Consider the following 20,702-nt stretch of genomic DNA (forward strand, 5'->3'; position numbering starts at 1 on the left):
TCCATACCATAATCACTGGAAGCCAGTCACTAAAATGCAAACCACCCAAACTTTTACTTCTTTGAGGGGGTTGTAAATACGTGAATAATTTAGAATTATTCAGTGCGAAAGAGTTGTCCCTTTTCTCTCATTTATTTAGCTATTTATATCAACATGAACTTAGGGATATTGATTTTACACTTTGGACTATAACCCAATATTACTGTCATTCATTTATGTGCTCAAATTCTTCCACCATTAGCCAATGGGGCTGCTTTAGGTTGATCTCGAATACCTTCCCCACAGATACATATGCTTTCTCAGCCCCTCTTTTTGGCACTGCAAAATGCTCCAATCCGAGAGTTTGCCAATTCTCCAAATACCCTGGTTTCTATTATTGGAGACTGGCGTAAGAAATCAAGGTCTGGGTGCTGGGTCTCATCTGTGTTAGCCACACGTCCTGCACAACTAATCTTGATGATCACCTACCCATGCCCTCATTGTCTGCACAACATTCTGCCTCCATGGAAATCAAGGGTGTACCAGCAGCATTTTGTGCTAAAATGTTCTTTTCCCTCTACACCTGGTTGAAATTCTCCTTCCACAAGGCTACATTCAAAATGCCCCCTCTTTCAAGGTACCTTTCCTAAACTACTTGATATCCCACAGCCCTTTGTGCCCCTAGGCCATGAGTTACAGGGAGGCCCTGTGTTACAATGTATGTTACCCTGCAACATGTTTACTTTTATATCCCTAAACGCAGCAGTTAGCATGTAGCAAATGAAATGGTTGTTGCTTAATGAATATTAATTGACAAGAGTAAGGTCAGTGTAAGACGTACTCTCTAGGGTCTATCAGGGACAAAGACAAACACACACCCTAAAATTCAAAAAAAACAAAAACAAAAACAACAAACCCTCCTCCAGAACCTTTATGCCCAGGGGACTTTTCTCTGTCACATGCTTGAACAAAATACCCTGTTTCGGGCATATGCAATTGTGAAAACCAGGGGGAAGAGCCTTATGACTTTCATCCCTCTAAACAGGGGAGCACATGTTTAAAGATAAGAATCAGTTAAATAAAACATACCCTAAGGAAACTCACAGAGCTATCCCAAGTCAGGAAAGGTTATGTTCCCATGAAATGATTATCTAGCGTAGGCATTTTTCTAGAATCCTTCCTCTCCTGCCTCTCTCAGTCCTGTCTATTGCCTAGGTGTTGGGGATGCAAATACAGCAAGCTTTTGTCCTGAGGTGTGGAAAGGGCTGGAGCTGTTGATGTGAGAGATGTGAGAGGGTGGGGGTAGCATCAGAAAGAGGCAGGCCCGGATGGCCAGCATCTGCGTCTTCCCTGGTAGCAACACCAAAGGTACAGAGAAACAGCCACGCTCATGAGGAGCAGCCCCTAAGGCAGAACACGTACCCTCTTATCTTCTGGATGATGTGGATGGCCCTTCCCAGAGCTCCCTGGCTCACCTGAATGGTGCCCAGCACACTGTTAGTTTCTATCTCCGGCCCTATCTCCGTATGTCTCCTATTGGTTCTGCTTCTCTGGAACGCTGACTAATATACAAAGTATAAAATAGGGTTGATAATCTCAATCATATATTTAAATTTAAGGGAAAGCAAGATATTTGCATGATCTTAAGTGATCTCCCTTGCCCCTAAATACATGGATTACTAAGAGAAAAATAGTGACTTCACAGTGAAGAAATCTGATAGGCCCCACCTTAACCAAGTGATCAGGGTTAACTCACCAGTAATAAGACCCGCTAACATCATGTACTCCCTGCTAAGATACACTGAGGACCCGTCACTTCTGTGGCCTTCATCTAATCATCAGAAAACATCAGACAAACCCAAGTTGGGAGCCATTCTACAAAATAATCAGTCCTTTTTCAAAAGTGTCAAGGTCATGAAAGACGAGAAAGACAGACTGTCACAGGTTGGAGGGGACCTGACAACGGAATGCAACATGGGATCCTGCATTAGATTCAAGAGCTGAGAAGGGACGTGAATGTAAAAAACTGGCGAAATCCAAATAAATTCTGTAACTTAGTTAAGTATTGCACTAAGGTTGATTTCTTAGTTTTGGTCCTTGTACTGTGGTCGGGTAAGACGTTAGCATTAGAGGGAACTGGGCTGGGGGGTCAGGAACTCTGTACTCTCTCTGAACCTCTAAGTCCAAAATTAGTTCAAAATGAAAGTTAAAATCCCATTCACAAATGGCCTATTTAATATTAAGATAAATAGTAAACTCTAAAGAGGATCTGGAAGCTCTTAGAGGTCTACCAAAGGCAGGAAGCGGCACACCACAGAGAGAAGGATTTTTGGATCCAGAGAAGCTAAGGTGGCAGCAGTGGGGCTGGAAGATGGTGGAGAAAGCTCCAGCAACCTAGCACGTAGGAAGCCAGTTCATTCATTCATTCTTTCTTTTTTTTCCCTTTCTTTCATGCAAAATGGTGGTTTTATCAAAGCACAGGGACAGGACCTGTGGGCAGAAAGAGCTGCTGCCCTGGGCCTATGAGGCGTGGTTGATTAGATACGTGCACAGTTGGGGGAGGTAAGCAAAAACAGAGATTTCAAAAGGATTTTCATATGCTAAGGAGGACCTGTAAGATACTGGAGGTCTTGTCACTGTCAAGTTAAAGATTGCTTTTCCCTCTAGCAAGGCATTAGCATCAAGACAATTGGAAACTTCCTGAAAAAATATGGAGCGCTTCATGAATTTGCGTGTCATCCTTGCACAGGGGCCATGCTAATCTTCTCCGTAAAGTTCCAATTTTAGTATGTGTGCTGCTGAAGGAAGCTCGAGCCAGTACTTTCTAAGTGCTTTACACATACTACCTGGTTGAGAAATGGGATGTTTGACACATTACATATGGAAATATGGTGGTCATAATTTGGGACAGACTATGAGGGATGAAAGAGAAGGAGCAAGAGAGGATGACTCCCAGGTTTCTAATCGGAGCAACAGCAGTGTGGTTGTGACACCATGCATGGCTATGGAAAGCAGGATGGCTTTTGGTGAGGAGGGGGACGATAAGCAGCTCAGTTTGGGTTGGTTCCAAGGTGCCTGTGTGACACCCAGGTGGGCATGCCTAGAAAGCAGATCACCTTACAGGGGCACCTGGATGGCTCAGGCGGTTAAGTGTCTGCCTTCAGCTCAGGTCATGATCTCAGGGTCCTGGGATTGAGCCCCACATTGGGCTCCCTGCTTCTCCCACCTCCCTGCCACTCCCCCTGCTTGTGCTCTCTGTCAAATAGATATTAAAAAGAAAAGATGTTATACCTTCAGAGAATGATTATCAGAGAGGTGATGGCTGAAATGGAGAAGGAGGTGAAACACCCAGGAAGAGGATGTGAGAAAATAAGAAGGGGCCACCATTATACAGAGAAGAAAGGCAGATGAAATTAGGGAAGCGGGGTGTGTCGGAGGCAGAAGGGAACCAGGCATGAGATCCCAGGAACCTCCTGCCCTGGGGAAGGGGGGCCAGATGTTCAGTAGTGTCAGATGCCACAGCATAGGACGTCACCAGAATAGACATGATGACCTCAGAAGGGAAAGCCGGTGGAGGTGTGGGGTGGTATCCAGCTTGTACCTCAGCGGGGAATGATAAATGGTGGGGAAGCAGATACAGGGCCAAATATTCTTTTGAGAAACTTTGCTGGGAAAGAGGAAGATAGCAAAACAGCCAGGGGGGAGTCGAGGTTAGAGGGTCCCCAAACTATCTCCAGACTGACTCTTCCCAGGAGCTCCTGAGGCATATTTTTACCAGCAAACTGGTTCTCTCCAGCTGGCTAGCCTGCCTATATAGCTTTTAATATGTGTGCCCAGCCATCGACCTACAAAGGGTCTAGACTTAGTTTGACAAAAAGCATCATCACCTTTTCAACAGGAAGTCTGGGATCTGAAATAATCGAATGTGACTGCTCTGTGCCTGACTCGGGGCCACAAGGACGCGATGTTGGGCGGTTCTGGAACCATTCACAGCAGCAAGATTACCTCATGACCATGTTCCATCACTCCATGGCCACGTTCCACCCTTGCCTTGAAAGCCCCACACAGAGCATCTCGAGACACTTTCAGATCCCAACCAGAAATCTGTGGGGGGAGTTAAAAGCCACAGTCGCAGAAGGAGATGCTCAGTTGAGGCTCATGGCTTTTCCACACGGACACGTGCCAAAGCCTTTTCCTCTCTGTGTTCAATTGCGTTTACAAGCCTTTAAATATTAAACACCCACTAATATTGATGTTTGGGTACCAAATCAGTTTAGCTTCCTGGAAATTACTAGAATTTATATCATTCATTCATTTAATACACATTGATTAAGTGCCAGGCAATATGTGCAGGCAAACTGGAGAAGCCTGGATAAATGAGTATGAGGTGGTGTTCCTGCCCTCGAGAAGCCCACAGACCTTTACCTAATAACACCACAAGGGTATTCACAAAAATAATAAAGTCAGGGCGCCTGGGTGGCTCAGTGGTTGAGCATCTGCCTTTGGCTCAGAGCGTGATCCTGGGGTCCTGGGTTCGAGTCCTGCATCAGGCTCCCCACAAGGAGCCTACTTCTCCCTCTGCCTGTGTCTCTGCATCTCTCACTCTGTCTCTCATGAATGAATGAATAAAATCTTAAAAAAAAAATAAAGCTAGAACTAATGAAAATGATGAAAGATATTGATGGGACACTCACTGTGTGTCAGGCACGATACTCAGCACCTTACATTACAAAAACCACACGTGTGAAGGTGTCTGGATCTGAGGCTGAGAAGACAGCCGGTAGTGGCTGCAGATATGTCTGAATGTGGTGCCATGGGGCCTGCCTGGGTCCCCCTAGTAGGGGAGGGCAAGAACTGGCAAGACTAGACTTGAGTCTGGAGGAGACTCCTCTGCTGGTGCCGTGCAAGTGGGCTGGGGCCAGTGAGAGGGGAGGCACAGAGGCAAGGTCGGAAGCTGTTTCAGTAGTGCCGACAAGGGAAGGTGGCAGGGAGACAATGGGTGCAAGAAGAAATGCACCCTGGAGGGCTCCCACCTCTCTGGAGGTGGCAAGAAAGAGGGAGAAGGGGTTCTATTAACTCAGAGGTCAAGGAGTATCTTGGGAAAAGTAGATGAGCTTTGTGTGAGGTGCACACAGCTGAGTGGACAGCTAGGAATGAAAGTCTAGAATCTGGAGCAGAGGTTTGGGACAAGAGAGAAAATGGGGAGCAGTTGAGGAAAGTCCAAACTAATTCAGGCTGAATTTGGCCTTTCAACACTGAGATCACCCCTGAATTCACCTTTTTTTCCCTGGAGGCCTTATATTTTTCATGGGAACACTTGGAATGGACACACACCTTCCCAGACATAACACACCTAGACACGCAGAGGCCGAACATCACAGAGGCACAGGCTCCCACATACTTGCACCTGACCTAGAGAGGGTACACAGAGGAACCCATACACACAGGTCCACGGATCACAGAAGTACACATCCATGCACACAAACACACACTCATATACACACACACACGCCCACAGGTGACAGAGGTATACAAACATATACTTACCCCCCCCCCCCACACACACACACGTAAATATACCTACAGAGGCCACAAGTACACAACTTTCTGGAGAGGGTAAGGTATGTTTTCCAGTATCCACTGGAATCTTTTCATCTCCCCAGCTGATGGCCTTCGACTGCTAGGAGCAACAGCCCCATGTGGTTGTTGAACTCCCTCTGCCATTCATTCACGTAAAACAGATTCCAGAAGGACACCTCAATGCCCCACTGGTCTGTATCCCACACTCTACACATCTACAGTCCACTGCACGTGAGCTGCTGTAAACTGAGAACAAGCCCCTAAGTAGGAGTCGGTGAGCCATCCACCTGCAGATCAAAGATCTCCACCGCAACACTCAACCCCCTTCTCACCAAAGAGCTTCTGCAGGACTTGTCCGTCATATAAATCTTCAGCCAGGTCTTTGACAATGATTCTTTCTCCAACAAGCACGTCATTAATCCAGTCAATTAATACCTACCGGGGAGAGAGACCGAATAAGAGAAAAGTCATGCGTATTTTCTTATAGATTAGCTTTCTTATCCTGGACAGTTAAAATCTAAATGAGCTTCCGATTTGGAAAGCAGAACTGGCCCCTGTGATTCAGTATGTGGTCACAACACGGTGTGAGCCCTGGGGACCCTGTTCTTTTTCTGGTGCAAGAGCTTCCAGTGCTGGTGACACCTGTTAACAGCGTCCCTGTTAATATCTTGTGGCCCCTTACCATCCCTTACCCCAATGGCAAGCTACATTCATGTGGTGTTTGGGGTAAGGGATGTACCAGGCAACGGTATGGAGTTCTATAAACTGGGGTTAGTTACCCACTAACTGATTTGTGTAGCTCTGTCATCTAGGAGCCTCTGTGCATGTACCTCCACAATCTATGAATCTAAGGCAGGCCAGTTTCTGCTCTGAGCCTCTGATTGCCCACCTCCAAAATGGAGGAGGAAGATACTTCCAGTTCAGATAGCAGAAAAGAATTACGTATGGCAAGGGCCAAATGATTGGTGGAGGTACATCTTACGAATGAATAAAGCTCTCCCCCATTATGACACTCGGCCAGGTGGTTACTGTCACCCCCATGCTCAGGAGGGGAGATCACACACAGAAGTGAACATATTTGCCAAGGTCACATCGTGGATCATGGACAGACACAGGAACCGAACTCTCCATCCCCCTCTAAGGGACTGATCTCCTGGCCCCGAGCTACCTCTCTGTGGGGCCAGTGTGGTCTCCTCTCTCGTGTCTCTCTTAGTGGCTGCCATTACCTGAGCACCCTCTGCACCAAGCACCGAGCGAAGCCATTCCATGGGGCATCTCGTAGAGTTAATCTGCACAATACCTCTGAGAGGGACGGATCATTCGCTTCATTTTTTCAGATAAGGAAACTGTAGCTGGTCCAAGTCCATTGCTCTCTTGTTTTAAAATTTTTCAGCTCATTTGCTTATTATATTATTTATATACAGTAAAGTTAACTGATATTAACTGATATTAAAGATATGGTTTGGTGAGTTTTAGTCATTTATGTAACCACCACAACCAAGATACAGAGCAATTCTCTCAGCATAAGAAGGTTCCTCTGGGATCTTTGGGCTCTGTCCCCTCTCCTGAGGACAGACCTCAGGCAACTACCCACAATTTTGGATAAATGGAGTCACACGGAATATCACCTTTTGCACTGCAGTATAAACAGATTCCCTTTATAACAGGGGCAGTAGCTGGGCTGGGTTCCCACACCTGGGTGGAGCCTGGGGCCTTCACAGTACATTGTTCTACATTGTTCTACTGTCCATAGGATCTTCCCTCCCTACCTTTACTCTCCCTCCCTCCCTCCAGCCAGTCATTCCCATCTATCCCCACCCATCCAGCATTTAGGAATAGCTGCTCCATGTCACATTCTGTGCTGGATCCTGGGGGTACAATGATGAAAAAAGAGTCTCTTGAGCACCTCACCATTTAGTGAAGGAGATAGAAGGGTTTGAGTAGTGGTGACCAGTCATCAGACTCTAATAGGGACAGCTAGAGAGGCAGCTAGAGCATGAGACCCCAAATACCACCACCCTCAGGAGCATGGGCCTCAACCTTCAGTTGGTAGGAATCTATACACAGGGTTTGAGTAGGAAAATGATGGATCCGGTTCACATTTTGAACGAACCACTCTGGCATCCGGTGCCTTTCTGTCTTGTTTTGAGGGCAGCTTGGAGAAGCTGAAGAAGAAAAACAGGATGAGGAATCCAAAGGGGGATGGCATGGACATTTTGTAGGGGATGAGTACCCGCCAGCCCCTGTGGCAGGCACAACGTACACTACTTCATTTAATCTCATCTACTTCTGCTTGAATTCCATCTCCTCTCCTCAGCTGTGACCAAACACAAACCACTGGCTTTTGTAAGACTCATTTGCCTCATCGGTAAGTGGGGAGGATCCGAAGACCCACATGCAGGATGCCTTCGAGGGTCCCTGAGAAAAGCAGTGGGAAGACTGTATGAACTCTAAGATCCTGGCACGTGTGAGCTCATCTGTGCTAACTTCTCCGGCGCTTGTGACCAACACCATTTGTGGGGCAGCGCCCATGTCCCATCTTTGCTAAATTTGAGATGTCCACCTGCGGGACCATGACTGCCCGGGACTCCCAGTTCACTCGGCAGTGGCTTCGGTGCAGGCCGCCCAGAGCAGGGGCTCTACAGATGCTGGTTGAGCCTGGGGCAGGCTAATTTCTTCTTACCTTCATCAGTTCTTGCAGTTTGGGGTCACTGCGGGAGTTTGGGTCCACCATCGTCCGCACTTCATTCTCCTCTTTAAAAGAAAAAGGCAGTCAGTGGGGGTGGCTCCGCTGGAAGGCATGAGGCTAACCCAGAGAACAAGAGACCCAGTTACCCAGCATGGTGTCCTCCGGGTCCAGCTCGAAGGGGATCGGGCTGAGGGGCAGGTTGATGGCGTTCATGCCTTCCTCCTGAAGCTCTGATACTGCAGGGAGAACAGAGGCAGGGTCACACTGCGCCCATGGATGACAAGCGTGTTGGAGATTGTCATTCCTGAAACCACTGAGGTTACGTGTAACAGCTGTTACTCAGCCTGCAGGAGATTCCCTGCCTCTCCCTGTGAAGAGGACCGAGCAGGCCCCTTCATGGCCCCTCTTCCAACTATCACCTCACTCTCTTTTCTGGGGGACACAGAGGGGCCGCTGCTTGTTCCCAGACATGAGCTCAGGATAAACACAAGTGAGGTGGGCACTGCCCTCTCAGATCCCTGCCTGCCCCTCCCCTTCCAGGGCTTGCTGTCCGGTGCATGTTGGGTGCCCAGTAACCACTGGGGTGAGCAAGGTCACCAAAGCCAAGGCTACATTTCCATTGTAAGCCATTGCCATCCTTGGAGCAACCCTCCTCCGCCTTCTCTCCTTGTTTGGCTTCCCTGAGTATTTTTCTGATGAGGATAATCTCTTCTCACTCCACCCCACCCCAGCCTGCTGTTCTCAAGAATGCCTCAGTCCAGCCTCTTTCTGGGCTCCGGTCCTGTCCTTCAGCCCTAATGAGTTGGGGGCCTCCCCTCGTAGGTCCACTTCCTCAACTGAACGTCAAGAGCTCCACTGGCTGGCCAGCGAGTCCTTTCACTGTTTTCAAATCCTAGAAATCTACAATTCCACTTTCCTCAAAGAAAAAACAAAAAGAGGTCAATGGCCACTAAAGACTTCCAGCCCGCTCCCCTCTATGTGCCCCCTCCTGCCCCCCGGAAATGAAGCCTTATTGAAAAACAAATCCCTACCACAAAACCACTGTGTGATGGGCACTTGCTGGGCACTGACCTTGGATCACCTCCCTCTAAAATCAGTGACTGAAATCTCCTCACCTCCATTCACTTCCAGTTTGGATAATTACTTTTCACCAATTAAGCACAGAAAGACCATTTTTTCTGAAGGCACTGGTCACCAAGGGCTCTCAAAGAGCTAATATGGCAGCAGCCATCAACCTTAATAGAAGCAATGTCCCATCTTTCCAATTTTATTTATTTATTTTTTTATGGACTCTGGCCTCCTCGACTGCCAGCATATACTTGCAAGAACTCTTGAGCCCAAGGCAGCCACTTACAAAGAGTCCTTTCATATTAGCAAACTCACTGATGTTTGCAGTTGGACTGGGAACGAGATTGCCTAACAAAGAGAGTGAAACACACTCTACCCTAAAGAGACACAACTTGCATTATGAAGCTGGTATTTAGTCCCGTCGCTGTGGGCTCTTGACATTCACATGGGATATCAGCCAGTCACGGTCTTGAATCTGCAAATTCACAGACACCCACCACTCTCTGCCATTCTCCCCATGAAGCACGGCTGAAAAAATAAAAGCCACACCTTCAAGGCTGAAATGATTCTAATCAGCAGAGGGTTGCATTTGCTTTCTAGTGGAAAACAATGGACTCCTGTGGTTGCATTAGACTCCTACAATTTCTTCCACGATTCCTCTTCAGACTAGCAGTCTGCTTTCTTTTCCAGGCTGTTTCTCCCAAAGCGGCAAGATTTCCACCCCAGAACAAGCACTGCTGTGCAAGCACTGGGCAGTGGAGGTATGTCACTCTTAAATGGGGGTGCGGGGCTGGGTGTACTGGTTGGTAAAGATGCCAGCTCCTGCCCAGAACCTTCTCTACTGACAGTCCACCTCCGGTCTGCATTATCAGTACAGTAGGCTCCAGACGCATGAGGCTATGCACATTTAAATGAATTAAAAATTTGGTTTCTCGGTTGTACCAACCACACTGCAAGTGTTCACTGACCCACAGGTGGCTTGTGGCTACCATGCCGGACACCACAGATGTAATGCTGTCCATCATTACCAGAAGTTCAATTGGATGGTGTTGTCCTGGTTGAGTGCATATACCCAAAGGCTGATGATGTCCACATTTAAATCTCTAGACTCGGCCTGACCCCGAGCTCCAGGCTTACCTGATGTCTCCTTGTTTGTCCATTAATAGAGACCTCAAATGTATACATCCGAAACATAAGGATTGTCAACACCCTCACCCCCACCATAACATCACTAAAACAAGACCGTCATTCCCCGGTTCTTCTCTTCTTCAGGAAATGGCACCACCATTTATATAATGGTTTAAGCCAAAATCCAAAAAAACCACCCTTAACTTCTCCTTCTTCCTCATGTTTTGCATCTAATACATTGGCAAGTTTTGCGGGCTCCACCTCTAAACCAGGATCCAATGCCAACCACTTCTCACCGTCTTCACCACCACATCCTGGGTCAGGCCACCATTATCTTTCACCTGGACAACCAGAATCACCTTCCAACCGGTCTACCGCTTTCCGATGCATCTTCCCCACCCCTGTCTCCTTCCCACTGTAGAGTCAGGATGATCTAGAAGGATGTAAATAGCATCATACATTCTTCTGCTTTAGGCTCTCCTTGGCTTCCCATTACAATCAGAATAAAGCTTCAACTCCTTACTCACACCTACAAGGCCTTCTGATTAGCCCCCTGCTCCCTCCCATGTTATATTTTCTTCAGAACACTCATCACAATCTGAAATAACAATTTTTAAAAAGATTTTATTTATTTATTCACAAGAGACACAGAGAGAGGCAGAGACACAGGCAGAGGGAGGAGAAGCAGGCTCCAAGCAGAACCCGATGCGGGACTTGATTCCGGAACTCCAAGATCACGTCCTGAGCCGAAGGCAGGTGCTCAACTGCTGAGCCACCCAGGCATCCCTGAAATAACTATTAATCATATGTCTGTTGTCTATTCCCCCCTGCCAGAAAATAAACTGTGGGAAGACTGGCACTTTTTCTATTTTGTTCACTATTAGATCCCCAAAGAGGAGCCAGAGTGCCTACATTCAAAGCTGTGATCTACTAGCTCTGTGACCTCAGTCAAGTTCATTAACTTCTTATACCTCAGTTTTCCCAACTGCAAAATGGGAGTGATAATATTACCTTACCTCCTAGGGTTGGTGAGGTTAAATGAGTTAATATATATTAAGCACTTAGAAGAGTGCCAGGTACTTGGTAAGAATTGTGTAAATATATTATGTGGGGCACCTGAGTGGCTCAGTCAGTTGACTTTCTGAATCGAAATTTGGGCTCAGGGCACGATCTCAGTTATGAGATCATGCCCTCAGTTATGCTCCCTGTGTCAGCAGGGAGTCTGCCTCTCTCTCTCTCTCTCTCTCTCCCCTCCTCTTCCTCCTCTTCTGCCTCTCCCCACTGCTCACATGCACTAAAACAAATATCTCTTTAAAAAATTAAAAAACTATTTGTTGAGTAAATGAATAACCCAAACCGTTAAGACCACCGTTCAACTATACAGGTTATGAATTGAGCCAGAGTCTGCCAAAGCAGTGCAGAGGATGTAAAGAAAGATTCCAGCTTGTTCTTGGAGGGGGGGGGGGGGGGATAAATTTTGGCCTGACCCTGTGTGCACATGTGTGTGCTTATACTTTGTAAGCAGAGAAAAGCCGCATCTGTTCCAAGACTGTTGTGCATGCGGCCAGAGCCAATTTGCGACTATGGAGATATTTACACCTCTAAAATGTGACTTGAAATGTAATATTTGCAGCAAGGCCTCCTAAAGGTGGGTCTGAACAGGATCTTTTTTATGTGTACATCATTGTTAAAATGTTTTCAGATGAAAAACCCCCAGTCAGAAACACTCCCCTCTACCCTGCCTCTTTAATTCACTCACAGAGACATAACAAACCCTAGAAGAAAGGCTGAGATATGTTTGCAATTGGAAATGTGTGTGTTTTTTTTTTTTTTTCAGGAAATGATTTGGTACAGGAACATCATTCCCATCCCATTAACTGCTGACTCTGAGCCAACTGTTTGTAAAAGTGAATATGCAAACTGCCCAGTTTGGGCCTGGCCCCCGCCCCATGGGGCCGCATTAGTGGCCACTTTCCCAAAACAGCCCGCCTGCTTTGGAGGCTTCATTTCTATTAAACCCAAGCAGGACCCAGCAGAAGCCCCACGCCAATCCCTGTGCTCTGAAAGAGAAAAGAGCTGCAATTGAATTTTCTCGGCACAGAATAGGAATATGATGTTTATCCCTTGAACCTCCACTAACAATCTAAAACTAGGTCTGAATGTGCAGCCCTTGGTGTCTCGCAGTGCCATTAGTCATAACTTAATAAACAGATTAAATGCCCAGCTGAAGGTCGAGCTCAGGAAAGCAGGGTGATTGCCTCAACTCCTGCCTGAAGTGCTTGCCATCAGAAAGGGGGCTTTGGCTTTTCCGGGAAATGCAGGCTGACTCTGGGTCCAGCTGCGCCACAGAGAAAGTACAAGGATGGGCTTTGGAGTTGAAAAGAGCTGGATTTGAATCCAACTTCTATTTTTATCAGCGGTGGGACCTTAAGGAAGCAATTTAACCTCCCTGAAACTCGGTCTAAAACAGTTCTCTACAAAACAATGTTGTAGCTGACACTACAGGCTTCCTAACTAATATTTATTTTACTCTTTTTTCCTGCTCAAAGACCCTTCAGTTTGTTTCAGTGTACACTTCTCCCTCCTAAGTTTGAGGGGAGATCCTGATTGGTTTAAGCTAATCATGATCATCTTAATTCCCTTGGTAGTGACTGAATCAAGCACTGCCCTGTGATACAATGAGCAGTGAGAGAAAATTTCTAGAAGCCTCTAATAGTTTTCCTTCATTTTAAAGGAAGGCCCAAAGAAGAAAAGGTATCTTTTTCCTTCTCGTCATTATTATGTCGGGATGCTATGCCTGGGTTTGCTGCAGCCATTTTGTGGTCATGAGGTGAGCTAGCCCAAATCCAAAGAAGAAACTAATATGCTAAGATTGGTAGAGAAAAAAAACAGGGGTTCTTGTTGATACTGTTGAGCCACCATCCCTGGAACCACTCCAGCTTTATGTGTCCTGTTATAAGAGATATAATCAGCTCCCTTATTTTTTTTTTAAGATTTTATTTATTCATGAAAGACATAGAGAGAGGCAGAGACACAGGCAGGTGGAGAAGCAGACTCCATGCAGGGAGCCTCACGTGGGACTCGATCCCGGGACTCCAGGATCATGCCCTGGGCCAAAGGCAGGCGCTAAACTGCTGAGCCACCCAGGGATCCCTCCCTTATTGTTTAAGCTAGTTGAGTTGGCATATTCTGGGGCTTGGAGCTCAAACACCCTAATTAATACACAGGACACCAGGATTATAAAGTTGATAGATGAATAGCATAGGTCTACAACGAATGATAATTTTCTTTTCCTTTTTTCCATGAGAAACAAAATAGCTGCAGGCATCTCTTATACTTCAGAATACATACAGGGATCCAAGGAATACCACAGGGACAACAAGAATGGAGAGAAGGACAGACAGAAGTTTCGCAAATTACAAAAGGGTCCATTTATGCAAAGCCAGTAATTTCATTCATTCAACTAGTAAACATCACTAGGCACCTCTTCTGAAGCCGACCTCATGCCAGCATTGGGAATATAGGCCTGGGAAATAGACAGGGATCTGCCTCACTCTGCTCACAGATGGTGGGAGGGGCAGACATATAAACACAACATTCAGGATGCTGCACAGAGGGAGAACCATGTGAGCTCCTACAGGGCTGTGGGACCTCAGGCAGAACAGAGGTAGCTCTGGATGCAAGACTGGGGAGGATTTGAGATGGACTTTGAAAACTATAGATTTTTCTCTGACACAAGTGTAAAAAAAAATACCATCAAGGTGAGTAAAAACAGGGTAGGTGTTGAGAGTGATGATTATGCCTGAGCACTGGGAATGTAGGTGGGAAGGGAGGGCTACGGATGGAGGAGCAAATAGGTAGGTGTGGTCCAGAGGGTCAGGGGTCATGAATTCATCTGTTCCCCAGCACTCCCTGGACCATGCTCCCTGTGTCTACAAGACAAAACCACCACCAAACCAAACTAGACATACCAAGGGAAGGCAAGAGAATAGCTAGGACGTTCTTTTCCCCTTCAGTGCAAGTGGGCACCAGTGAGATATTTGGACTGCTCTAGATCCATATCAAGACTCTGATGATTAATCTCTGGTCCTTCTGAAAGCTACTAAAACTCCCCTAATTCCTAAATGGATCAAGGGCCCCCACAGACGTTCTGGGCAGCAAGAGACAACTCACTTGACAATGATCTGGTCAGTAAACCCCTACAGTTTTTGTCTATGTGAAGAATCAACCTAAAAGAACATCAATCAAAAAATTACACCTAACATCATACTTAATGGTGTGGATCTGAATGCTTTCCTCCTAAGACTGGGAATAAGGCAGAGATGTCTCCTCTCACCATGACTATTCAAAACCATACTAAAAATCCTAGTTAGTGCCATAACACAAGAAAAGGAAATAGGGGCACCTGGGTGCCTCAGTGAGTGAGCATCTGCCTTTGGCTCAGGTCATGATCCCAGGGTCCTGGGATTGAGTCCCACATCAGGCTCCCTGCAGGGAGCCTGCTTCTCCCTCTGCCTATGTCTCTGTCTCTCTGTGTGTCTCATGAATAAATAAAATCTTTTAAAAAAAAGAAATAAAAGGTATAGAAATTGGGAACAAAGAAATAAAACTGTCTTTGCAGATGACATGGTTATCTGTGTAGAAAATGCCAACTAATTGACCAAAATAGAACAAAAAACTCCAAACTCCTAGAACTAGTAAGCAATTTATAGCATGGTTAGAGATACAAGGTAGAAAAATATACATGCCCTTTGCCTTCCTATATGCCAGCAATGAATGATTGGAATTTGAAATTAAAAACCCAATATTATTTATAGTAACACCCCAAAATGCAATTCTTAGATACAAATCTAACAAAATACATACAGAATGGATATGCAGAAAATGATAAGACTCGATGTAAAAAATCAAAGAAGATTTAGGTAAATGAAGTATTCATGAATTATAAAACTTGATTTTGTTGAGGTGTCAATTCTTCCCAATTTCCTCCATAGATGAAATACAATCCCACTCAAAATCACAGCATGCTATTTTGTGGTTATACAATAGCCTGATTCTCAAGCTTACAAAAAAGACAAAAGACCCACAGTACCCAGCACAATACTGAAGAAAACTGACAAAGTTGGAGGACTGACCCTACCAAACCTTAAGACTTACTATAAAACTACAGTAATTAATACAGTTTGACATTGGCAAAAGAGTATACTGGAACAGAATTGAGAACCCAGAAACAGATCCACACACACAAATGTTCAACTCATCTTTGACAAGGGAACAAAGGTGATTCAATGCAGAATGGATAGTCTTATCAACGTACGGTATGAGAACAACTGGGCATCCACATGTAAAAAGTGAATCTAGGTATAAGCCACACATTTTCTGCAAAATTTAACTCAAAATGATCATAGGCCTAAGAATAAGACACAATACTAAAAAATTTCTAGAAAAAATAGAAGAGAAAAACCCATGTGACGCAGAGTTTGGCAGTGACTTTTAACATACAACACAAAAGGACAATCCATGAAAGAAAAATGGATAGGCCAGATTTCATTAAAATTTTGACTCTGCAAAAGGTATTAAGTGAATAAAAAAACAAGCCATAGACTGAGAGAAAATATTTGCAAAACATAGATTGGATAAAAGATTTATACGCAAAACATCAAAAAAACTTTAAAAATGCACTAAGAAAACAAATCAAAATGGGAAGCTCTAAACAGACGTCACCAAAGAAGATGTAGAAATGGCAAAAAAGAACATGAAGAAAGGTTCAACATCATTTGTCATTATGGAATGACAAAACAATGAGATACCACCACATTTATTAGCATGATTAAAATCCCCCAAACTTGATAATACCAAATGCTGGCAAAGATGTGAAGCCACATCCAAGAACTCTCATTCATTGCTGGTGGGAATGCCAAATAATACAGCCATCTTGGAAGACCACATGATAGTTTCTTACAAAGCTATAGTTTTATCATATAATCCAGCAACTGGTATTCCTCGTATTTACTTGATTTGAAAACATATACTCACACAAAACCCTGCATGTGAATGTTTATAGCGGTTTTATTCATAATTGCCAAAAACTTGAAGCAACCAAGGCATACTTCAATAGGCAAATAGATCAACTGTGATATATCCACATGGTGAAATATTATTCAGTGATTTTTAAAAATGAGCAATAAAGCCATGAAGAGACATGAAGAACTTGAAATATATGATTCCTAAGAGACTACTCTGAAAAGGCAACACAATGTGTGATTCCAATGATATGACATTCAGTAAAGGTAGTGAAAAGATCAGTGGTTGCCAGGAGTTTGGGGGCAGGTCTGAATAGGCAAAGTAATGAAAATTTTTAAGAAGGTGAAACTATGATACTATAATGATAGATAAGTGATTTATGCATTTGTCAAGCCCACAGAACTTTTATAGCATGGGGAGCAAACCTCAAGGTAAGCAAATTAAAAAAATCATTTAGGAGGTTGGGGGCTCCAAGCATGGGACGCAGACTGTGATAATAGAACCCAACAGTATTACAAACATATGAGACCATCTCACTGAAAGGGGTTAGCGGGACGGTGCTGACCTAAGTATTATTGGAAATGAGTGGTGTCTCTGAAATCAAAGTTAGAAGGAACTGCACATTAGCATGTAGTCTAGTTGATAAAGTTATTTCTCATGGGGGTGGAGGTCAACAATTCTGATACTACCACACATGCACACTGGTATCGAACAATTAAGGAAACGGATGGTAGATGGTAGGAGCCAAGTTTCTCACCATTGGAGTGGGAGGGGGAGACAAGCAGGGAAAAAGGTGAAGATGATCTACATGGTAATGGATTAGAGGTGGAGATATCAGTAAACCCTCTTGATTAGCTTAATATAGAAACAGATGGTTATATATGGAAATATTGCGAGGCAGGAGTACAGATGAGCCTGAACCGCACAGTTTGAACTGCATGACTCCACTTTTATGCATTTTGTTTTTGAGTTGACAGCAAAAGCCACAAGGCATTTATTTACAAGGGCTCACCCCAGTCCTTACCAAATCAAAGGCAGCTGGTAAAGAGGCTGCACCTGCTGCTCTCTGAATAGCTGGAGAGGCTCCCCAAGGCTGTCAGAAGCCCCTACGTGCCCTAGATCTGGGCAGGGCTGTAGCTCACCCATATGCCAGCACCCAGGGCTGGCAGGTAGGAGGCTGGGCTGAAGAGGAGGAACGTGCTCAGAGGGCAGGAATGGCACTGTGCTTGGATCCCCATGCCCATTGCATCCCTGCACTGAATCATTCAGGCTTCAGGGCTGTACTGGGTTGGCCACAGACCTCAGACACTCTTGGGCTGGGGAGGGACCCCTCTTCTGTGGCAGTGCCCCAGCCCCTTGGCCTCCTGAGGGCTGGTGTACACAGAGGTAGCCACAGCTGCCAATGGTCACAAGCCCGGTATACCTCCAGGCAGATGGAGTGGCTGTACTGTGCCTCTAGGCTGCTGTCACACCCCACAGGTGTGCCTAGTGACTGCCACTGCTGAGCTGAGGCCACTAGACTATAAAACATTGCCATCTCGGAGCCAGGCCCACTATCATCTCCTTGTCCCTGTCCCAGCCCAGCCTGGTGCATCTATATATGGATTTTTTTCCAATAAATATACCTAGAGTACTGTAAATGTATTTTCCTTATGATATTCTTAATAACATTTTCAATTCTCAATCTTACTTTAAGAATATAGTATATAATACATATAAATATGTTAATTGACTATTTATGTTATTCTTATGGCTTCCAGTCAACAGTAGGCTATTAGTAGTTAAGTTCTGGGGGGGAGTCAAAAGTTATATACAGATGTTTTTGACTGTGAGGGGGTCAGTGCCCTTAACCCCCTACACTGTTCAAGGGTCAACTACACATACTTGGGTTAGTTTCTTACTCTATTAGCTGAGAAGTCATAAAGGTAATGGCCCTCAAGTAGCAATGAACATATATACCTAGCATCTTGGTTTCTAGTATGATTCTCCAATAAAAGGAACCAGAGCTTTTTTGGAAAGATGGTGAATTCTAGGCCTGGAAAGGGAATCTGCAAAATGAGTCTGGAACCAGAAAGGAAAGAAGCTAGAACACAATCTGAGCAACAAAATAAATAAATATTGGGTTATAACCAAAAGCACAAAACCAATATCCATGAGTCCATACTGATATCAACGACTGAATTAGTAAATGACGAAGAGGAGAGAAATCTCCTTTGTAGAATTCCACATAATTTACATAGATTCTGTGACCTCAGGCAAGGGGAGCATAATCCTTTGCCTCTTAAATGTGGGCCTTCCTTCCAAAGAGTACAATATGGGAAGGAGGGAAAGAGCAACTTTCTACAGTGTAGAAACTTGACAAACACTAGCTAAGCCAGGTGATCAAGGTCAACCTCATAGTCATAACTCATGGCATTTGAGGTGAAGTGGTGAAAATGGCATTTACCTCAGTGTTCTTCCTTTCCAAACCCAGGAGCCCAGACTAATCAGGAGAAAAGCATTAGACAGATTTCAGTAGATGGGCATCCTAAAATATGCTTGATCAGTACTCCTCAAAACTGCAAGGTCATCAAAAACAAGTTTAAGAAACAGTCACAGCCAAGAGAAACCTAAGGAGGTACGATGACTAAATGTAATGTGGTGTCCTAGATGGGGTCCTGGATCAGCAAAGGACGTTAGATAAAAACTAAGGAAATCTGAATAAATTCTATGCTTTAGTTAATAAGAAGATATATCAATACTAGTTCATGAATTTTATTTTTATTTATTTTTATTATTTTTATTTTTTTTAGTTCATGAATTTTAAATGTACCTCCTAATATGATGTTAATAAGGGGGGAAACTGCATGTCAGTTATAGGGGAATTCTTTGTACTACCTTTGTAATTTTTCTGTAAATCTAAAATCCCTGCAAAAATAATCTATAAAAAAAATCAACCCGAATTTGCTATTTTTCCAACCAAATATAGTGATTCCTGGGGGAGGATATCCATGATTTTATGGGACACACAAGTTTCCTTTATCACCATGGAGACAGTGGTAATTTACCCAATAGTAGTCGAGCCCTACAGAATCATTTGTACAGGAGGCAAAGCGCAAAGACCACTTCAAAGCCCTACAAGTGCGAAATGTGCTCATTCCCAAGTGGGAACCGAAGTTTCCAGGAGGAAAGCACACAGTTTATGTGTTTGTTTCCAGGGCTGAGATGAGAAGACCAAGCTTCCTCATAACTTAAGGATGCCTGGCAAGGTCATTTCTGCTTTCCCACTAGGACAATCATCACTGAAAGTCCACTGGCCTCATTAATGATTTTAATGATTGTCTCTGCAATTGCTCTGGAAATTATGTTTCTCCATGGTCCCTGATGGGGGTTTTTACACCACGGGCTTTTGTATTAGTTTTCCATTGCTGTGGTAACAAATAACAGATAATCGGTGGCTTGAAACAACACAGACTTATCCTTACAGTTCTTTGGGTTGTAAGTCCTACATGGGTCTCTCTTGGCTAAAATCAAGGTGTTGGGAGGGCTGTGCTTGCTCCTTTCTGAAGACTCTAGGGGATAATCTATTTTCTTGCCTTCTTGAGCTTCCCGAGGCTACTTGCATCCTTTGGCTTGTGGCCCCCTTTCTCCATTTTCAAAGCCAGCAGTGGGGTTGGGGGCCATGTCCTTCTCATGCTGCATTACTGAGCTGCTGCTTCTGCTGATTCTCCTACTTTTAAGTACCCTGTGATTACATCAGGCTTATCTGGACAGTCTGGGACAATCTCCCTATATTGGGTTGATTAGCAACCAAAATTTCACCTTTGCCATGTAAGGTAACATATTCACAGATTCGGCTACAGTCATCTTTAAGGGGACCATTACTCTGCCTGCAACAACATTCTTGGTTAAGGGGCAGGTTCTGTTCTTAATACTCACCCTTGGGTACAACATATGGGTTCACTTTTCCTCCATGTGAGATTGCCAAAAGAAAATGCAAAATTCCAAACCTTTCCATCCCAGCCCTTAAACTAGAGGAGTTTTATTACTTTTAACTAAAAGGATACTTGTTTCAGCAGCTATAATATAAAGCATCAGGGAAACATGGGAGCCAGCCCATGGTGGCCTCAGCAGACTGTCAGGGTCTCAACACACTCCCCTCTACTTGACAAGTGATTTAGTCACCAGGGTCTGAAATCCGGCCCTTGGAGCATAGCCAGAAAAAGGAACTTAGAGGCTGGTGTTGTGATGGGGG

The 20,702-nt window shown here is 44.8% G+C and overlaps 1 protein-coding gene and 1 non-coding gene across 2 annotated transcripts in view; both read right to left on the reverse strand.

Moving 5' to 3' along the window:
* Nucleotides 1-20,702, reverse strand: part of PARVA (parvin alpha) — a 165,439-nt gene that overhangs the window by 57,935 nt on the left and 86,802 nt on the right. The window contains exons 2-4 of the mRNA XM_072725642.1: nucleotides 8,395-8,484; nucleotides 8,243-8,313; nucleotides 5,892-5,994 (exon numbers count right to left, since the gene is read on the reverse strand). Of these exons, the coding sequence (XP_072581743.1) occupies nucleotides 5,892-5,994; nucleotides 8,243-8,313; nucleotides 8,395-8,484 (264 nt within the window). The remainder of the gene's footprint in view (nucleotides 1-5,891; nucleotides 5,995-8,242; nucleotides 8,314-8,394; nucleotides 8,485-20,702) is intronic.
* On the reverse strand, nucleotides 2,684-2,790 carry LOC112927111 (U6 spliceosomal RNA). Its single transcript, XR_003236458.1, has one exon. It is a non-coding gene; the product is annotated as a U6 spliceosomal RNA (small nuclear RNA).

This window comes from Vulpes vulpes, chromosome 11, assembly GCF_048418805.1.
Source record: "Vulpes vulpes isolate BD-2025 chromosome 11, VulVul3, whole genome shotgun sequence".
Lineage (NCBI taxonomy): Eukaryota > Metazoa > Chordata > Mammalia > Carnivora > Canidae > Vulpes > Vulpes vulpes.